General features: G+C 40.6%; 1 protein-coding gene across 1 annotated transcript in view; it reads right to left on the bottom strand.

The window, feature by feature from the left end:
- pdlim4 (PDZ and LIM domain 4) overlaps positions 1–6089 on the bottom strand; it is a 47787-nt gene extending 41698 nt beyond the window's left edge. Inside the window, exon 1 of the mRNA XM_028594995.1 lies at positions 5725–6089. Coding sequence (XP_028450796.1) covers positions 5725–5817 — 93 coding nt within the window. The 5' untranslated portion in view covers positions 5818–6089. The remainder of the gene's footprint in view (positions 1–5724) is intronic.
- Positions 6090–22007: the final 15918 nt, after the last annotated feature.

Genomic DNA, 22007 nt, shown 5'->3' with positions numbered 1-22007 from the left:
TCACTGGATCTATAACTGCTGACGTAATCTATATTATATTTGGTCTTAATTCCTGCCCTGTGATTACAATGCCCTTGTAAAATCAGCTTAACAAACATGAAATGATATGACTTGATATGAGAAAGGTTTTTTTTTCTCCTAACTATCAAATTCCAGGAAGTTCCATAACCAGGCGAAAATGTTATGATAAAATATAATGAACTACATATAATATATAATTAATATGCTATATCTAAATTACAATTGTAAATGTGCCCTGTACAATACAACCCTCTAAATGCACTAACAGTAGTAATTCTCCATCATGCATGGACAGACAAGAGACCACACAGCAGCATGCTCTGCATAAAGGTGTCGGAAGGGAAGCTGGACAGTGCTCGGGTCATTATTTACACAACACTCAGTTGTGAATTCCCCTCCAGAAGACCACTGTTTGCCAGGTGGCAGGACTGACAAGTGTCCTGCGTCACCTTCTGCCTAGACGTCGGTTTGACACAGATTTACAAAAGGGCATATACCACAGCAGCCATATTCAACATATCCTCTCTAAATGCTTCAGCAGTTACATCAGTGATTTTATTATGTTTTGGTTTCGCTGACACTCGTTCTCTCTCATGCACACAAAGCCATTTAACAACCTACCACTGCACGCACAAACGCACACGCGCACACACACACACACACACACACACACACACACACACACACACACACACACACACACACAAACACACAAACGGCAAACAAATGTTTCCATTTCAAGTCAAGTAGACACGTCATTACCTGGCTAGAGTCTTAATGGGCTGGCAGGGGACTAATGAGCTTATCCTGGTACATTATCACCTTAAGGGAAAAACACAGCTGCTGCCATCAGTACTTGTTTTCTGGTATTTACAACTTCAACTGTCTCCAAGTGCAGGTGTTTCATGGTGTTCACTTTTATAAGTGCAGAAGGACGTGGAGGAAGAAGGGAGGAGATCTGTCAATTGTGAAAAGTAGAGGTATGATTGGAATTATTACGTAAAATACTATAAAACTTAAAAAAACAACTATGAGGTCTAGCATGTCTAGCTTGTCTTTCTCTAGTTATACAGAGCCCACAGACAATGTTAAGACCTTCAGAGAGTTCTGGCTTGTATGAGTTTTACATGATACTAAAAGGCCCCCAAAGAGACATTTTGGATACTGTACGACATAAACTACCCTTCTCTGAAACACTCTCACACACACTCTTCTCCCTCCATGTATCTCTTTCTGCGTCACCATTCAACACATTGTAATTGCCGTCTTGGGCATGCACTGTAAGGCAAGAATGTTGCAAGCATGTGATAAATAGCAAGTTTAGTAGATTCTCCAGTATATCAGCAGCAATTAATCACACTGGCTTCAAACTCAGAATGCAACCACATCCCATGAGGTGAGTCAAGAGGATTCCTTTCCCGCCATTTCTATTTTTTTTATCACTTCTCCCTGAATTTAATTGGGATTTTGCACTTACACCAGCGTATTAGACACCAGGATAAAACAATTACTGAGTTCTGCCAATAAAACGCATTTTGTGTTGTCAGCTGATGTATTAAGAGAATATGATGTCAATTGGACACTGAACTGCTCTGTAATGGCTGGTAGAAAGCAAGTCTTCAGGAGGTGGTGTAATGCTGGATCTTGCTGCCAAAACACTGTGTGTATTTATGACTCTACAATTACATATTTTGATAAATATGCTTGCATCTCACCAGCTGCGTCCTTCTCTAATTTTATAGCCAAGATTTAGGACTTAGCCGAAACTCCCCTATTTACTCTTACAAGCAGCTATTCCATGTCAGCGTTGGGTTTTATGGCCATCTATGTTATGCAACTGCCTGTAAAGTGTAACCTGTAATCATTTTCACTAGGGCTGTAACGATGCACCAAACCCACGATTCGGTTCGTATCACGATTTTTGACCCACGATTCGATACAAACCTTGATTCTTTATTGTTGGGGGGGTGAAGAGTTATACTCAGTAAACGTAATACAACTTTTTTTTCTGCCACATGGCATCGTTTTGTCATCGATTACATGCCACTTTGCAACACAGTAATACAACAGAGACCTTATTTATTGATATTGATTGATTTCAATATCGATCGATCCAACACCAAAGATTCTTTTGTACCTTAAAATAATGTTTCCAAAATCATCAACTTGTAACAGGGTGAACGGCACTTCTGCATTCGCTTTGCGGTCCTCTATCGGCTATAACCGCACTACGCAAGTTTGCCAGATCGGGTAGCGGATCTGTAGTTCGAATGAAACATAAGAATGTAGGGGGGACCGAAGAGGAAAAGAGCTTTGGTGTTGCTTTAAGGTTAGCCTACTATAAAAGGTGCTGGTTGACAAGTAGCTAATGCTAAAGCTATATCGTTAGCTAATTCTTGGTGGTTAACATAAGATTACGACATCGTTCAACACGCTCAGTTATTTTTAGTATGATTGTTTTGACCATGGTTAACAACTCTGGGCTAACCCACAAATTCATCAGTAGCTTTAACTGTATAGATAGACGACTAATCTAATGGTAATTTAGCCAGCTAGCACACCCCTGTCTGTCTGCCTCACTCTACCGGCGCTGCGAGGCTTCAGTCGGGATGAGAGCTGACAACAGCCCCGGGGACATATCCACAGTCAGCCCCCAGCCAGCTAGCAACCAGCCACTATCATTCCAACAATCCAAACCCAGTCAGCACTTAACTCCAGTGCTGCGGACGCTAATGGTAGTTTACTGAACCGTCGGGAAAAAGACCCAGGCACCCGAGTCAGAACAGCGGCCATTCGTTACCTTACACCTCCGTAAGCGTTACCGGTGTTCGTGCAAAAAATCTCCTCCCTGCCCTGTGTTGCCATTTCGGTTTCATATGGCTTATCGTTACAGCCCTAATTTTCACTGATGCAATCATCACTGGAGACTGTCTTCCCCCTAAAAAAAGGCTCCCATAAGCCGTTTGTTCAAGCAGTAATTGCGACTCATATTTACGTTTATAGTGGCGGCGCCCTCTAGTGGCCTTCCATAGGAGTTCATGTCCATCCATCTTCGTCCGCTTATCCGGTATCGGGTCGCGGGGGGAGCAGCTCCAGCAGGGGACCCCAAACTTCCCTTTCCCGAGCAACATTAACCAGCTCCGACTGGGGGATCCCGAGGCGTTCCCAGGCCAGGTTGGAGATATAATCCCTCCACCTAGTCCTGGGTCTTCCCCGAGGCCTCCTCCCAGCTGGACGTGCTTGGAACACCTCCCTAGGGAGGCGCCCAGGGGGCATCCTTACCAGATGCCCGAACCACCTCAACTGGCTCCTTTCGACGCGAAGGAGCAGCTGCTCTACTCCGAGCTCCTCACGGATGACTGAGCTTCTCACCCTATCTCTAAGGGAGACTCCTGAGGAAACCCATTTCAGCCGCTTGTACCCTGGATCTCGTTCTTTCGGTCATGACCCAGCCTTCATGACCATAGGTGAGGGTAGGAACGAAAACTGACTGGTAGATCGAGAGCTTTGCCTTCTGGCTCAGCTCTCTTTTTGTCACAACAGTGCGATAGATTGAATGTAATACCGCACCCGCTGCACCGATTCTCCGACCAATCTCCCGCTTCATTGTCCCCTCACTCGCGAACAAAACCCCAAGGTTCTTGAACTCCTTCCCTTGGGGTAAAAGTGCCTTAAGTTTTTTTAACTTTATGGAAAAAACTGAACTATGTCATGTTCTGTGTCACTTGCGCAACAGCAAGTTAAGTAACGTAACAGATGATTTTAACCCAAACTACAATGTTTTTTTCTAGACTCAACTAAGTAGTTTTGGTGCCTAAACATAAGGAAGTAGTTTTTGTGCCTTAACCTAACCACACTGCGACAGTTTCACAACGTTAACAAAGTTTTAAAACCTTGACCTTTACATTCTCTGCCACCATTAGGGGCGCTCATTTTATGAAACGCTCCTGTGGGTCATGTTAGAGGGTAGGAATAAAGGACCTATATCGTTGTATGGCTTGGAGGACTTGTTGCATCACTGAGTTACGCAATCTTCACAATGCAAAGACTTCCTTGTGCATGTCCTGGTTCCCACATTGGCAGTCATGCAAGTATGCACAGACTGAAAGGGCAAAATTCTGAAATTGTTAAATTACTAATATTGAAACCACAACTTGCCTGCTGTCCATATGATTAAAGAAGTTAGGAAGGTATGCAGCAGAAAACCTGAGATGCCCTAAAGCTGCAGCACTAAGCAACATTTGGACTTTAAATTCAGCATGAAACACAAATGCTGCAATAGCTGGTAGTATAGATTTTTCCTTATTTCCAAATTAATTCCGGTCTTGGGCATGGTCTCTGTTGAAAACTCTACTCGGTGCACATATAGACAAACTCAAACATGAAGATCGAGCACGAAGTGAGAACTCTATCTATCTACAGACATTTTTCAAATTACAAAATTCAGTTACCCTTAACTGTGATTTGGAGAAGCAAAGGTGCCAAGCATGGGACTCTTTAATGTTGAAACCAAAAACCTACAGACACAACTGTCTAACTTTGCACACACTGAGTCAAAGTATGCCTCACCATTGCATCACAAATCTTTTTAGGGATATAGTGGTAGGTTTAAGAGAGCACTTCAGGTGACCTCTAAGGATTCGTCTGCTTCTCTCAAAGTTGTTAATTGTATGCCGTAAATCTAAAAATTACACCTCTAGTTTGAAGTGCTATAGGGCACTGTAGTTAAACGGTCGGTTTGTGGCTGGTGATACAGCTGAGCACAACACCTGGAATCCCTCTGCAGCACCAATGAGCTCTGATGAAAAACAAATGTCAGCACCCGTCCACCGCCCCCCTCATTCCTTCTGCAAGCCCTGCAGCAGGACCAGGCTGTGTTTACCCTGGCCGCCCGGGATGAACTAGTGGCTACTGCCAGATGCACTGCCAGCACAATGACTCCTGACCCATATTCTGAAGGTCAGGAAAGTTCATAAATACTACTAACACTACTTTTACTTCTAGCTACTACTTCCACCAATTTACAATGATTAATTAAATAGCATGCAATAATACAGTAATCATGATCATAATGCAATTTTCTGCATCTTTAAAAAAAATGTAATAAAAAAAAACAAATCTGACTACGGGTCTGATTACCACCTGAGGTCACCTACTGACACATGGTCAAAATGTGTAAAAAAAAAAACATTAAATAGATATTGGCTATATTCATTTATTTGATTGATACTATGATGAATAACTTAAGAAATCGGCACCATATTGTGTTTGTTTTTTTCTGGCGTCTATTGACGCTGATAGTTAGGCTAGTTTAGATAATAATTCATGGTCGGGTAATTTGCAATGACTCACTAACTTTAGCTGCCAGGAATTAGACGGCACCGTCTGTCAGCTTTTAGAGACAATCTTCTGTTAAAGCACTTAGCGTTGAGGGCTACTGCTAAAAGGGATAATAGACATTGGCGACCTCTTATTTAATATCGAGGCAGCTATTGCTCAAACTTTCCCTACATCTCTTGCGCCGACGAATTATAGCCTATAGGCACTGTCACTCAGTATAATGGTTGTAATCAGGATGATGAAAACGCTTTCCAATGTAGAAACTCTTGCCAAGCTCCACTTTGCGCACGGCTCAATGAATGGATACACACCGTGGATGATAGCCTACACACCGAAGCAACAGAGAGCAAAGTGTCTACCTACCCTGGAGATGGTTAACGGTGTGCTGAAATCTCGTCCACCCACCAGTCGAAAACCCCAAGGAGAGGGTCCCTTTAGTGTCACGGTCTGGGTCATATTTGGCAATATAGACTGCGAGAGGGAAGCAGACAGATGACAGGCAGACAGAGGGGGAAATATCCGCGGTCCCTCGATGTACGGTTAACAAAAAAGGCAACGTGAAGTAACAAGAGTCCTCTGCCTGGCTGCTAGGCAACGCTGTCCCGTCTGTGAAAACTTTCCCCCCTCTCTCTTGATTCAAGTTTAAATAACGAAGCCGCCTCTGACGTGGTTGACGGGTTGTCCCGCCCGCCTTCACCCGGTGATACAGAGTGGGAGGGGACGGAGCCCAGAGCACTCGGGGGGAACACAGCCGACAGTGTGTGCTGCCTGTGTGACATCAACGTCAACTGTGTGTCACAAAAAGTAGCTTGTTGTTCAACACTGTAGTCTGCAGGTATTTATGGGGGCCACTAGATTCAGCAAATATTCTATTCTCAGATGATTAGATGGGTGGTGTATGTATTTCTGTGGATCCTAGTTATTTTCCTCTTCTTGTGAGTATGACTGTGCTTGTGACTTTCTTTCAGTTCCTCCTCTTGCCGTGCAGCATCAGTGACCAAACAGGTACATTTATTGCTCGCTGACTTCCCTTGTTAATCACTGAGCTATTTTGCTATAAAAGTAGGCTAAATCACTTATATTTGCATATTCATTTCATTTAAAAACTCTAACTTGTAAATGAAAATAAGCAAAACATATAGGCAGATTGTATACCAAAGCTAAAAGCTAAGCAAACCTTAAGCAGCACAAGAAAAGATATTAGTCTAGTGAGTATTAAAACTATCACTTAAAAAGGTCAAACTGATGGCTTTAAATCCTCATGAGTATAATGGTCAGTATTTTAATCCTCCTATGAGTAAGACACATACCCATAGCTTTTATTATAGGCGTACCTTCATCATTGCATCATGTGTGATTAACTAAAGTGTTATAGCCTACATTTGGCATGCCAATTAATTGGGAAGTGCTTTGAGTTCTGGTTATGGGTTATTCTTTGTCCTACATTTGAATGAAAAATGATACCTTTAAAACAAGACTAGACTAAGAGTTTGCAGCCATGTGCCTCTGTGAAGTTAGGCTTAGTGTAAATTATTTTCATAAGCAATTGTATGTTTACTGTCCGAGTATGTTGAGACCACATCTAAGACGATTTTCTGTCATGACAGACAATAAAGTTTTCTGAATTTGAATCTTAAGCTCTGACCTTATAACATGACGTTAGTACGCTAACATTGGCTAATTAGCGCAAACCGCAGGTGAGGCTGATTGGAATGTCATTTTGCAGGTGCTTGCAGGTACCAAATTCCATCCTTCCACCAGTTGTCGAGACATTTAAAAAAAAACATTGCTATTGAATTGAATTGAATTGAAAAAACTTTATTAATCCCGATAGGGAAACTGGTATCGATAGAGCCATGCCGCTAGCGTGACTAAAAATAAATGAAAACATAAATATCCTGGCCTTTGGGGCTTGTAAAATAATCTGGACATGCACTCAAAACTCCGGTCACTCAATAACTCACTGATCAGGCTCTTAATCAAAATGCCGTTAAGACCTGAGTATCATCTTCAACTATGAAGATGTTGTGCTGTAATTTGGACGCTTCACCGCCAGAAATTACCTCTCCCATTTGTCAGTGGAAATCCTAGTATCCTCTCTGCCCCACTTCTTGATTCTCTCATTTCCCCAGCCAATTGCAGAATGAGTCACTGAGCTGGAGTACGATTTTTCTACTGCTGAGGGAATGATCTCATAGACATTCCTGGGAATCTGCCTTTCAGACAACAGCGAGCATGTGGAGCTCTGTCTGAAGCTCTGAGTCAATTTGAGTCAGACACCAACCTATCCCAGTTGCTGTGTTAAAACAGTGGCACACATGTCAAACCAAGTGGATCTCAACATCAGGTATCATCGTCAGTGCATCACGAGTGACAGTGTTTTTGAAGTCCTGTATCAACTTGGACAATGAGCTCCTGTGACGCAACAGAGCACGTTTAGAAAGTTTGAATTGATGCATGTAATGATGCAAACTGTGTGATCGCTTTAATGGAAGAAAACAAACAAGACAGAGAATGTGAGTCAGATGATTTCTCTCCAAAGTCACTGAGTAGTAGTTAGATCAATACAGTGTATACAAACCATGAAGCATCCTCTTGGGACTTTAGATGCAGACATACGCAAATAATCACATTCTGTGTCTCTATTATTCCATCATGATTCCTTTCTGTGCGTCAAACTTAATTTGCAAGTTCCATTTCCACGACAACAACACAATGTCCATACAGTAATCTGTGTGTAAAGCAAAGCCAATAATCATGTTTTAGAAGGTGTCACTAATCAGTATTTACAGACTGCTCCTTTACTTGTTACCCAGGGTACATCAAAGGATGACTAACCAAAGAACGAGAAAGGATGAGAGGGCTGTAGTCTGCTCTGGAGATTTATTGAGCAGATGAACAGGCTGACATTTCGGATATGCGTCTTCTTCAAAGCCTGTGCAGTAAATCTGTGTCTAACTACAGAGAGTTTTCATCCTTCTGTTCTTTTTCCCCGGACGGTCGTCATTCGACATAGCCTCGGCAGCGTCTAAAAGTAGTTTTAAATGCCTACAAATCTATTTACTCTCTGATTTTGCCTCCAGAACACAAGCGGAAGCAGGTAAGAGGAGCGGTGTTGTAATCATGAGCTGTCTGCCTCCGTCTGGATTATCTCTTCTGTCTGGAAAAGTGATGTCATCTAAACGGTTGCACAATTGCTTTGTTGCTGGTAGTGAATAATGTCTAATAATTATTAATGTCGTCACACAATACGCATTAATATTGGACCTAAATGCAACAGGTGGCCAGAAACACAACTCAAAATTAATTCTCATGTGTATATAATACAATCAAATAAATAACACTTTTGCCAAAACAAGTGATAATATGTCAATCTTTTAGTTCCATAGTCCCATTAAGTGCAGGGTTTAACATCACTACCATGATTTTGACTGAGGTCCAAAAGTCTGCTGCAGGCAAATCTAGCAGCAGATGAAACTCCCGATTGGTAACATCTTTGCCACATTACCAAAAAAAAAAAAACACGTAGCTTCTATATCCTGTTTTTCAGCTCACATCATATTAGCTCTATGTCCCCTGCATTGAAAATGGTTAGTTGATTGTACTGTAAATGGCACAGGCTGGAAACAATGGTGCCACTTACAGTGCTGTGCCTGGAGCACCCCATGGGGAGGCACATAGTTGTAGGGAAATCATGAAGCTTAATTTATGTGGTTGCAATATTGCTGAGTCAGAAATGAAAAACAGATGATTTCATAGCATAAGACCACCACAGTCCCAAAGCTATCTCATAAGAATGCTGCAGAATTACACACTAATCATCTGCAAGTTGATGTGATTATAAATTATTCATAGAGAAGATACGGGAGGAAATACTTATCGTTATCCGAAAAGTATGTGTCCACTTCTTTCAGTTATCCCTAAATCAGAACATTAGTCCCTAAATGTTTCAGCCAAGCTGCTATAGGCAACTAGTTTAATGTGTTTTTATTGAGCAGCTCATACATATGAACCCCAGGTAGTGTTTGAATATACAAGCACTGTGGTTAAAATGTTTCTGTATGCTTAGTAAATGCCAGGATGGAAGCATGAATAAATGCACACACCTTTGGCGCCCGGATAGCTCAGTTGGTAGAGGGGGAGCCCATATATAGAGGTTTATTCCTCGACGCAGCAGGCCCAGGTTTGACTCTGACCTGCGGCCCTTTGCTGCATGTCATTCCCCCTCTGTCTCCCCTTTCATGTCTTCAGCTGTCCTGTCGAATGAAGGCCTAAAAATGCCCAAAACATAATCTTAAGAAAAAAAAATGCACACACCTTTATTTATTTCACATATCAGTCTTTTAAGACCAAAATAATTGCTTCATAATAGGCAAAGTTTTAGTTTTACAAGCCTAAAAATCATCATTAAAGTGACTCTTTTTGACTGGCAAAATGGCTGCGACCGGAAAACCCAACTGCTAAAGTGAGTTGTAGAAAACCTTTCCTTTTAGTAAACTCTGTGTACACAAACAATGTTCTCAATGCTGGAGTTCATGTGTAGAGCCTCTGGTGATACTTGGGCAAAGTTTCATGTTGTGTCGAGCCTTCTTAGTGTTTAGTGGCCTTTCCGTCCTAATTATGCATTTAAACAAAAGTTTGACTCCGGTCCATTCACAAAAACACCCTAGGTTGCATTTTGGTGAGAGTTAAGCTTTAACACAGTTATCCATCATCGGACTTGTAATTGAATGTCTCTGTTTCCTGACCACACACATGCACACTGACCAGATGCTGGCAATGAATATTTAATGTGGTGCTGAAACGTTTCTTTTATTGGAATAACAAACAGATGTGAATGGATCTTGAAATGCAGTCCATAAATAGGAGACACAATCTCACAAGAATAATGTATTCACTCACTTTTCAGTTAGTGAGTAAGATCTTTTTTTAATCAGCATCTGACAACTGATTGGAACATTGTCATAATTGCAGCTGAGTATTAACTGGGTACATTGATCACAGTCACAAATGAAATTACAAAACAAGTAAAGACATATTGATCTCTCTCAGTGTTTGGTCAGAAGAACAGGAACCAGATCTGCTCATTAAGATTGGATTTTGTGCTAAACTGCTAAAGAATAACATTTTCCAGGCATGTGCTTGTCATAAAGGAGCATGAATACGTATATATTAAGTATGGTTAGTGGTATGTGGAGACATGTGTTCTCAGTGTGTTTGCATGTGTCTAAAACGTGCCATTATATAGTTTTTTCAATGTGTCACACCTCATCAGAAAGACCTGAATAAGAACTTCAAAAGGCAGTTCATAGTCATATAGTATAACAAACTCTCTAATGTAATAATCAACCATTATCAGCCTGAATATAGGCCCTATTTGGAGAAAGTGTATTGTATCCAGACCTGAATCAATTTGATGTGTATCTTGAATTGTATCCAGACACTGCAGTCCATACATTTTCTATTGTGTTGTCTCTATATTCCACCACATTGTGTTTACAATACAATGAGCATTAGGTGTTGACCTTCGGCTTTAAGGGTGTTTGAGGGTGTTTACATCCATATCGGGTGAACAGTGGTGGACTCCTTTTTACGAGCTTGTCCTCCCAAGAAAAAAATACAGCGTCAGTTGTGTCAGAAAATGCCCCCCCCAAAACATTAATTTGTTTAAATTCAAGTGACAGAGCCCTAGCGGCTGAAGCAATTATGACACTTGTGGACGGCCACGACAAGTTATGTCCTGGTAGGGGCGTCGGATCAGAAAATGCTTCTGTGTTGTTCTTCAGGGCATGGACAAACAATGTATTTTGTGCTTTAAGGAGGACTTTTTGCTTTTTATCCTTTAGTCCTTAATCCTAACCCAACACTTACAGACTGCTATGCATTGAGGCAGTTTGGGGGACACATTATGAACCTTAATGCACCTTAAATGCATCTTGGGTCCTTGTGATCATATTTTACAACTACAAGCTGTTTTACTTGTTTAAATGCTACTTATTTTATTTTTTTATCTGTCGAGAAACTATGACTTCTTCCTTCTTTTCTCACGCTTTTCTTCCACTTCTTACTCTCTCTCTCTCTCTCTTACACCCACTCTCTCTTTCTAATTCCTTCTCTCACACAGTATAATTAAGCTCACCAGGATGAATCATCAAACCATTTCTACCAAACCATCCATTAAAACCTAAACAAGCTATAGAGAACTCCTCTCCAGAGTCACAAAGAAAAACCCTAATTGACACCAAGCCATACTGAGAATGAGAATCTGATGCTGTGACCAAGGCTTTAAACCAGTATTCAGGCATTGCGGTACACTCTTGTAAACAATCCAGGTAACAAGAGCAATCATTGGACAAGCCCACAGCAACAGGAGTGGCATGATGGATGTACTATGTGGGCACTATTTAAATTAGATTAAATGTCCATGGGCTGGTTGAACAACAGTTAGACTTATGTAATGTTTTGTCTCTGTGGGAGACATCTTCCCAAGCCACTACAATTATAGTCCCAATTACAGTTACCGTTTATGATGACTCCAGATTTGCATGAGAAAATGCAAATTTTTTGGTTGGACTCCAAATCAGAAGAATGTCTTTTGGTATAAGACAAGTTATATATAATCAATCTGGAAAGGATGGAAACACACAACTTCTCATTTTACCAAACATGCTTTCTGACCTACATCAACTCTCACACAGTGAATACATATATATTGAGATCAGAGGAAACCATAACAACATTAATCAGAATTATGGTTATTAAACATCACTGACTCTACATCACCACTCTACATTATCTACATTATTTTAGTCTGAATTACATCATTTTTAAGTTTACTTTAGTCCTGTCATTTTTTTGCTGGAGTTATCTTGGCTGAATGCCTGGAAGGAGTCGGTTGTGTCTTAATTTACCAGAAGCAAGTTAGTGCTGCTGACATTGTCAAGAGTATGCAGTGCTGTGCATCTGATGAAGCTACACATACTGTATACTGTATTAGTTTGGTTATTTAGTAGATGTGAGCCAGGGTAAAAGTCTATGTTTAGACAACCAGTCTTAGGTCAAAAATGTCTGAATTAGGGCTGTCAGTTGATTGAAATATTTAATCGCAATTAATCACATGATTGTCCATAGTTAACTCGTGATTTATTGCAAATTAATCACACATTATTTATCTGTTCTAAATCTACTTTAAAAGATATTTTTCAAGTTTTTAATGCTCCTATCAATATGGGAGCGGACAAATATGCTTGCTTTATGTAAATGTTTTTTTTTTTTAAAGATTATTTTTTCGGGCTTTTTCCCTTTATTAAATAGACAGGAAAGGGGGAGAGAGAGATGGGGGATGACACACAGCAAAGTGCAGCAGGTTGGATTTGGACCTGTGCCACTGTAGAGGACTCAGCCTACATGGGGCGCACGCTCTTACTGGGTGAGCTAGAGGCTGCCCCACTTTATATAGATGTTTATGATTATTGCAACAATCCAAAACAATGACAAATACTGTCTAGAATATTTTCCAGAATAACCTCAAAGGTATGCTCAGAAAATATGCTGAAATCATAATATGGCAAATTTAAGCACATCAAGCAACAACAGACATGTTGACCTGAATGTAACATTACTTGGTAATACTAACACAATGTACACTTGTACTTCTTCCTTTTTTGTACTTGTTACGTCTCTGTTAAAAACTATCCAGCGTGGCCTGCATTTGGCGAGGTGGAGGAGGGTTCCCTGCATCAGCCATATGTAGGGTTGGGTGCCCAAATCCGGAACTATTTTGGGCACCGACCGAATTACGTCGGTACTACCGAGGATGCTTGGCCAGCAAGTGGTATTTGAGACTCAAAGTACTCTGTTGGTTACTCAATTCACATCAACAGTACATGCAAAAAACTTTAGTCTTGTCGAGAGAACCATCTGGATGGGCTTTTAAATTGAACTTGCCATTCAAAGGACAGAAAAGATGTTTGTTTCTGCTAGCCATCCACAACGTTACTGCTGCATCACTAACTGATTTCCCAAACTACAGAGAAACTACAAAAGAAATTATAGCGTTAAAAGGAATTTGTGTTAACTTAATTCACCGGAGTAGTACTGAAATGGTTTTACGGTGACAAACTAGCCAAACAGATGTGACACTTTGCATCTTGATGTCAGGTTTTAGCTGGTTGTCAAACGACTAGTCTCACATTGCCACACCTTCCTCCACAGCGCTGCCGAGGGAGGTTGGCTAGTGCACACAGCATTCTGGGATTGGAGAAAAATGTGCTTTGGTTTATTGGCATTTCTTTAAACCAATCAGCAGCATCTGAACAATCCCAGAAGTGGAACGTTGTCGATATAGACTATCAAATGACTGATTACAACTGTGCCTGCCTGAACAAAACAACTGTAAGCACTGATCCTCGTTTGCTTCACCAATAGCAGGAACTGAATCTTTCCAGTGAGAATAAATATAACCAGGTCTCGAGTTTGGCTTTGGAATCATCTGATCTTGATTTAGATCTAATTTAATCGTTACAAAATGCCCCCACACACATTTATTACACCACATCACCACTTTAACAGTGCATTCTTTGTCCTGATGTGCTGGATGTTTCTGACCTGGGAAAGACAAACAAATGGCTCCCACGTGTATAGTACACATGCCAGCTGTTGATAACTGAGTTCAGCACATTCACTTCTTCGTTTGTGTTTACAGTTGATGTAAAATACCATAGAATGGAAGGCCACAGCTATTCATGCCAGCTGGCTGGACTACGTCTGTGACTGCTTGCCTGTCTATATCCACATTTGGTAATTCTTCTCTTGTTGATACACATAGTACAAAACACATATAACACACATTCAACAAAACTATATTTCTATAAGAAATATACAGCAAAAAACATGAATAAATAAAGCAAAATCAATGACCCAGTACCTTTGTTTTGTTGCATACATTTTAATAGAAAGTTTTTATGTTAATAAAGCAAAGCACATAAACGTGTTAATTTCTTCACAAGCCACAGGTGTAAACCCAACCAAGGAGGTACTTAGTAGAAATCAAATCCTGGGCTGTTTTGATGTAATATTTACCAAAGAAATCATGCAGTTGTATACCGATACTAGAAGTACTCTACTGTAAATCAGCGCAGCTTACACTTCCATACTTTTACCCACAAAAACACCCCCAGTGGTATCCAGCCATGCACTTAGTAAAGGTTTAATTTATTTGTCCAGTTTTTAGGATGTCAGTCTCTAAAATGTGTGCATCCACCCAAATACAATGGGTAATCTGAATAATCCATAGCTTTCATTGTGAACAAAAAGAATAGATTGAATGAAAATAGCATGTTTAATGCTGTGAACACCACACATGCAGTTCCATTCCTCTGCATTAACTAGGGTGGAGACAGAAATCGCTGAGACATATCTCACAACCTGGACTAATAGACCAAACCACGTGGCTAGATACCACCAGGGTTAAATAAGAAAAAAACATTATTAATTAATTTTTTTAATGAGCTGACTTGACTTGAATGCAGGACTTTTACTTTTACTACAAACAATTTGCCACGACTGCATACTGTAGTGGTGTCATTGCGTGAGGTATTTAGCAGTAGCTGTGTGCTCGCAGTCCTTGGTGGGTTTTAGGGGATTTAACAAGCTCAATGCTCTGTGATCCCTCTGTCTGTTAAGTCTGGTAAGTAATTGGAAACTTCTTTGTTGGTTATGGGAATGTAACAAGGCTCACTCTGTACTGCATACTGGGTATTCTCATTTACCAGTAAAACGGTTGAATTCTAAATAAGCACAGTGTTGTGCAGTATTTACCTCAAAATAAAGACAAGCAGTAGGGTTTGTTTCTATTGTGAAAAAGTGTGTAGTCTTAGTCAAAACTACATCAGTGTTTCATTTTGTCTTGCTTCATGCTATCTTGCCTTACACGGGGAACAGGTGTTGTGAAATACAAATCAACGGGGATTTCCCTGATAGGTGAATCCATGTGAGTTTATTTCAGCCATATGAGGCAATCATGAAAACATGAGCGACAATCTCTGGTGGCCAAGAAAAGTTGATCATTATTTAAATGATCTGGGCTTACACTTTTATTGTATGCCATTGGAGGCTCATTGGTTGTTTTTCTCCTCCTTTTCACAGACAAAGACAATGTGCCCATGTCTGTGTGTCTGAAACTGAACTCTGGCTTAACCTTTTTTGGGCCTGTAGTAGAAACCGGGCTAGAGTGCGAGGCTGTGTTTCCCAGAAGACTCGTAAATGACTCTGATTTTAACATACGTGCAGTCACTGGTACGTTTAGCAGGGGCAGTGTCCACATTTTAGGATCTCAGAGTTCCTCTATGAGGAGAGCTGGAACATGGGATGAATTACAGCTACTGGTCGGCAGCTGCTGTTAAACACTACCTTCACAAACACACACACACACACACACACACACACACACACACACACACACACACACACACACACACATACTAACAAGGAGACAACACACACTGACAAGCAGACCAATTAAAATAATGTGGGAGTCCTTGCTTAGATAGAATGTGTTGTCACAGTTAAGAAGGTTTTGTTTCCTCTTAAAACCATCCCAACAAAAATGTGAAAAGTATTTGTGAGGTTTTGGAAGACACACGTTGAAACTAAGGTTTCAATTTTTTTCATCTTCTATTCTTATCCCTCCTGTTGTCCCCCTCTGTTTATCTCTTCATCCTTTCTAAACACGTTGGTCCTGCCCTGTACAGGAATGTCAAACAGTACTTGTGAGAAAGAAAAATAAAAGGGACTACCAAACAGTGTACACACACACACACACACACACACACACACACACACACACAAACTTCTACAGCCACCCACTCACACACTCAGGAAATTACCAGGTGTCTGGCTTTTGTTTCATTTTATTTCTTGAAAGCTTGTTTATCCGCTCTCCTTTCTTTGCACCACAATCATTAGCTGAACTAAACCAGGCCACGGTATGCACAGTTAACTCCTCCAATGGCTTTACCAACAACGTAAAAAATGCACACCTTGCAGTGGAATCAGTGGCTTCAGTGTTTCGTATTGCCTGTTGCAGGAATAATAGTCTATATCCACGACGTTACACTTCTGGGATTGCTCCAGTGCTGCTTGAAATTCCGCCGGATCTCGGATTTCGGCCGGATGTCCGTTACCCCTCCGCTTTCTTTGATTTGGAATTTTAAACTCTGGTGGATTTATGAGGACTATGGTTAACTACTCCTCAGATCTCTGCAGGGTGAATCGAGACAGCTAGCTAGACTATCTGTCCGATCAGAGTTTTCTGTTGCACGACTAAAACAACTTTTGAACGTACACACGTTCCACCAAAACAAGTTCCTTCCCGAGGCTATTTTGCAGCGGCACCATGGCTCTGTCTGGTGCTTAGCGTCGCCCAAGACAATTGTGATTGGTTTAAAGAAATGCCAATAAACCAGAGCATATTTTTCTCCCATCGAGGAATGCTGTGTGGACTAGCCAGACCCTCCTCCGCAGTTCTGTGGAGGAAGGTCTGGCAAAGTGAGACAACAGGAATGACAATCATTTCTGCCAGGCCCTGTTGGTGGAAAAGACACTTTTTTATATTTGCAGGGGAGCATAGTGGCATCATGTCATCACTAGAAATGCATAAACACATACAAAAATAAAAGTAGTGCATTTGACGAAATACCTAGAAAATCCAACTATTGTTTGCCTGTTCCAAAATGTTTTTGGATAAAATCTATTTTGGAAAATTCACTGTCTATAAGTCTATATATCTTTCTTTTCATCATGCAGAAAAGATGGGTTTTCAAGCTACAATTATTGTGTGATGAGTACAATTAAAGTCATCAAATACAATGAAAAACAGATTGGCTTCAATCCGTTTCCTTTTTACTATTACCAGCTGTCTTCATTAGTCCCTTTCTGACCGGAGGGATTTTTGCAATTCCTAGAACATAACATTCCTAGAACCCTTTTTTTCACGTGTTCCGACTGGAGCAATTTTGGGATTTTTAAGTTCCTCTGGCCACAGTTCCTGTAACTCTTTCAGCTCCTACTTCAGGGCAAGGTCTTTTCCCTTTTCCGCATTAGGAACCCTTAGTGACCTAGCAACATCTGAAACACAAACAGTACATATTCTTCTGTTGCAATTCGCATGTATGCTAACTCATAAGACAAACATCACGCATTCAACCAGCTAATTGTTAATGCTAGTTAAACTTCCCCGTCGTTTTGTTTGCCTTTTGTGCTCTGCTCTTCTATTTTCTTCCATCATATTAATTAGGATCATATTACGTTGGAGCCTTCGTCTTCTGTGTTTCTCTGTTAAGTATTCCAGCCTAGTCTTTAAAAGCCGCCGTTCGAACTCTGTTATGAGGATCCCGGCAAGGCACAACAGGAACATTCCGATGGCCTCCTCCATGCTAGTTTGTTGTTGTATGTGACGCTAAAGTCAAGTGACGACGCTATAAAGACAGTTGCCGTGCTTGCGCCACTCCCTTACCCCTCCTACCAGTTCCTATGGCCACTTGGCCAGTGCGAATGCAAATGGCAAAACCGGTTTTGGGGGAGAGTAGTTAGTAGAACTGTTTAGAAGTGGACTCTTCCTATATCTACATTCCTGTAACTACTTGGTCGGAAAGAGGCTAATGATGCACTGATGCAGGATGTACTGTATGTTTGTGTGTGTGTGTGTGTGTGTGTGTGTGTGTGTATTGATTTGAATAATAGGAGCTGAACATTTCTGAAACATCCCTGAAGAATGCTTTTAGAACCTGTTTAGAGCCTTTCAGGGACTACAGTGGCTTTAGGGGGACTCAAAGAAAGAGAATTTAACTTTCTTTGCATGATGACTTCCAGACTATTGGCATTGCCTCTCTTTTGCTGCATACCCCTGTCATGGTCCATCATTGAGTTTATCCCTCTGTGAAACTAACTTTTTATGACATGGATTAAGGATTTGACTGATTTATATCTCAGACAAAAAAGGTACTGGGTCAAAATGAGACATTCATACAACTTTCATTGGTGATATTTGCTTCCACTATGAATCAACAAAACAAAGACAAATATGTCAATGCAAATGTGATGGCATTCAGAGTTATGGAAGCCAAAAAGGGAAATTATTACTTAATTGTGAAACCTTTTGAAAATTGAAAATACAATGCAACTGATTGTGATAGAATTTAGATTCACATTGCTTGAATTCAATTGGCTTTTTTGTTTTGTGATTCATTCAGACACAAACATTTAAAAAAGAAAGGTTAAGCCGGAGAATTGATTAGCTTTCTGTGCCATTAAGTTATGGATGGATGGTTTTCAGATTAAAACATTTCAATGCTATGAATCCAGGGGTTAATTGCAAAAGTACTCCATACAAGAACAAGGACACAAATAGACATATTAAACAAAAAAGGCCCACACAGACAGAAAATATACAGGAAACCTCTCAGTAGCTGAACTTCAACAATCCGGCCACTGTGGGCCCATTACAGTCACTAACCAGGCTGCTGCTGAGACATAACCACGTAATTGAATCTCCGCTCCCTCTACCTCGAAGACCTAATGCGATTACAGGTGCACTAATGTTTGCCATTTGGGGAGTTATTTTTTAGCTACTTTAGATGACTGCTTATGTCAGTGACATCATGTCAACTCATTGCCTGGAAAACTTTATATTGTCAGATGAACAAAATAAGATCAATGGAAAGTACCTGGAATATAACTACCTGAATGTACACCATCATATCTGATTGGCACGTTTCTACGTTTTTTAGTTTTTCTTTCTCTTTCTCTGTCCGTGGAATTCTCCCAGGAATCGGCCTTGCTTCCTTTAACAGGCTGTGGTTTTGAGATACAGTTTTTGGCCTGAAGTGATCAAGTGTGATTAAGTATGGAATGGGAAGAAGACAAGGTGGCCTGCACTCTCTCCGTCCGTCTAGGTTACCATCCTCCCTCGGCTCCGTGATTGCTTCAGCACATGTCTAAAGGGAGTGTATTTTTCTATGCCTCCCTGTACTGTTACCAGTCAACCATCCTTTCCAAATGAGAACAAAGTGCTCTGGATGTCAATGTAATTTGACAGCAAGCAGCAGTACTACAAACCCAAGGTCACACAAAACTATGTTTTTGTGGATTTGGTGGGCTCATAATTTTCACAGTGAAGCTGATTTGACCTCCTTCCTGACTGGAAACACCATCACTGCCAAGCTGTGAGTCAGGTCTAGTTGCGTAGCCTGAAATCACCTAAGTGATCTCATAGGACTTTATAGTTCTCACATTATGAAACAATTAAAGAGAAGATGTGCAAGATGTTTAAAATAAACCAAATAAATACATTAATAATGCACAAGTAAAACAGCAAGGCAACAAAGCCAAGTGGGTCATGGAGCACCATCCATCCATCCATCCATCCCTCACTACCACGAGAAGAGGGAAAGTAAAGGACTTAGCCAGCCAGCGTCTGCTAATCTGCCTTTCTCATTCACATTGCTGTGGGAACCACTGAAACAGCAGACAGGAGGGAGGTTTCCAGTCCTTGTGTGGTATGAAGTCCACAAGCACCACGGCCCTCTCTGGACCGGGACAAGCTCTCTCTGGAGACACAACCTCCAGGGTCGTGTATGTAAAGGTTCTTGTACTCGCTTGGTCTTCCCCTCGAGTGACAGCTGCCTTGTTTTTGTCATAAACCAACTTGGGGCCAGTTCTTGGAGAAAAGGGCATTTTTGGTTTCAGTAACTTTCAGATCACAATAGATGATGTAGTATAGGTGGAAGTGATCCTGGACTGAGAACTCTTCAGACTCTTTCAGTCAGGTTCTTCAGGTGAAAATTAACTCTGAAAGCTGAAGTAGCAAAATGTCATTTTACCCCTTTTCTATTGTATGTATTCCAAATGTTTAGGGCTGCAACAAGTGATTATTTTTTTACATTTGATAAATCTAATCATGTAATATTTTTTGAATCTATCCTCTTAAATACAATAATATAAAAATAATAAGAAAAATCGCAATTTATTTATTTAAGAGGGTTGATAACCACTGATAACGCCTATTCAATGAAGTGATAACATTTGAAATGGGTGGATGTCTTCAAATGTCTTTTTCTGTCTGAAAAACAGTCCACAACCTAAAGATATTCAATTAATGAAAAAAAAAAGCAACACAAATCAAATGAGAATCTGGAACCAGTGAATTACTGATTTATTTCATTTCAAAACATTGTCCTTCTTGCTTTAATGAATCTCTAAACCTTTAAAATGTGGTCATGGGCAAAAACACATAAAAAAATGAGGCTATAGCATGATTCTATTCTGCTTACATGCAGTGGTTGAAAAACAAATAAAACAACTATTCTCTCTTCTGATCAAACACAATTTGTCCCCATTTTTGATTTGTTTAGCATTGCTTTTGAAACATTCAGTTCTATTTTGGGGTTCAAAATGTTTGTATGGCATCACATGCAACATCAAGGGAGAATATGTTACTTTCTTCAAGACAAATGAGCAGCTCGGGCCTAGCAGGTCAGGGACGAGCCTCACCCATGCGTCCTGTATTTCACAACCATAATAGGCTGTGACCTGCTTGTGCATCTACTCAAGCTGCCCGCTCTTTCACTAGAAAGAGCTGTGTCAACATTGGTGAAGCAGGAACTCACAGATATGCTGAATGGTTAGATAATGCTTCGATGACAGGAGGCTTTAGTCAAAAGATGTGTGCAAACAAATACACTTCCGCGCAATCACTCACAAACACACATGTACTTACTTGTATACCATTATAAAAGAAGGGGGAAGGCTGAAATTAAAAGAAACACAGCAGGAGAAGTGTACAGAAATGCAAACATGTATATATTATTTATTAGAGTTTTACATTACAGTAACCCCAAGTAATCAGAGATAATGTAGAAAATGAAGGCATAATCCTAAAAAGACTTATTTTCCAGACTTTAAGAGGTGGTTTTAAGTTACTGATCTATCTGACTTTTCATGTTATTCCTGACTTTTGTAGGTTAAGTACTTTTCAGAGTTATTACCAGCTTTTCATTGTCATTCCAAACTTTAAGGGATATTCTCTGATTTTTTGGGCCTTTCTCCAGACTTTTCAGGCTTAATTTTCTCAGCAAATATCATTTCTTATCAATCATTGGCTAAAGTTCAATGTCGGATTTCTATCATTCTGAGGCTGAGAGGCATGGTGACTCAGTGGTAAGCACAGTCCACAGACAGGCGGCGGTTAGATGAATTGGTGACTCTTAATTGCCCTTAGCTGTAAATGTGAGTGTGAATGGTTGTATGTTTGTGTGTGTCAGCCCTGTGATAGACTGATCTGTCCAGGGTGTAACTCTCGCCTAAATAAGCCTCCTGCGACCCTGAATGCGACAATGCGGGTATAGAAAATGGACGGATTCACATGCTGTCAGTAAAGTTGTCAATAACACACCAATCAGGCTACCTTACAATACATTCCTGTGATTTCTAAAGGTATCTGGTGTTCAACACCACCCATTTGGGAGTCCAGCCTCCTTAAAAAAAACTAATGTGAAGGATTACTTCTAAATAGTATTTGACATCAGTGCAGTGTGAACAACACTTTGTTTCTTCTGTCCCGAGGGGGCTCTTTTTGTCTGTGCTGAAAG

The sequence above is a fragment of the Perca flavescens genome, chromosome 13 (assembly GCF_004354835.1).
Source record: "Perca flavescens isolate YP-PL-M2 chromosome 13, PFLA_1.0, whole genome shotgun sequence".
Lineage (NCBI taxonomy): Eukaryota > Metazoa > Chordata > Actinopteri > Perciformes > Percidae > Perca > Perca flavescens.
This window is presented reverse-complemented; position numbering and strand designations above follow the sequence as displayed.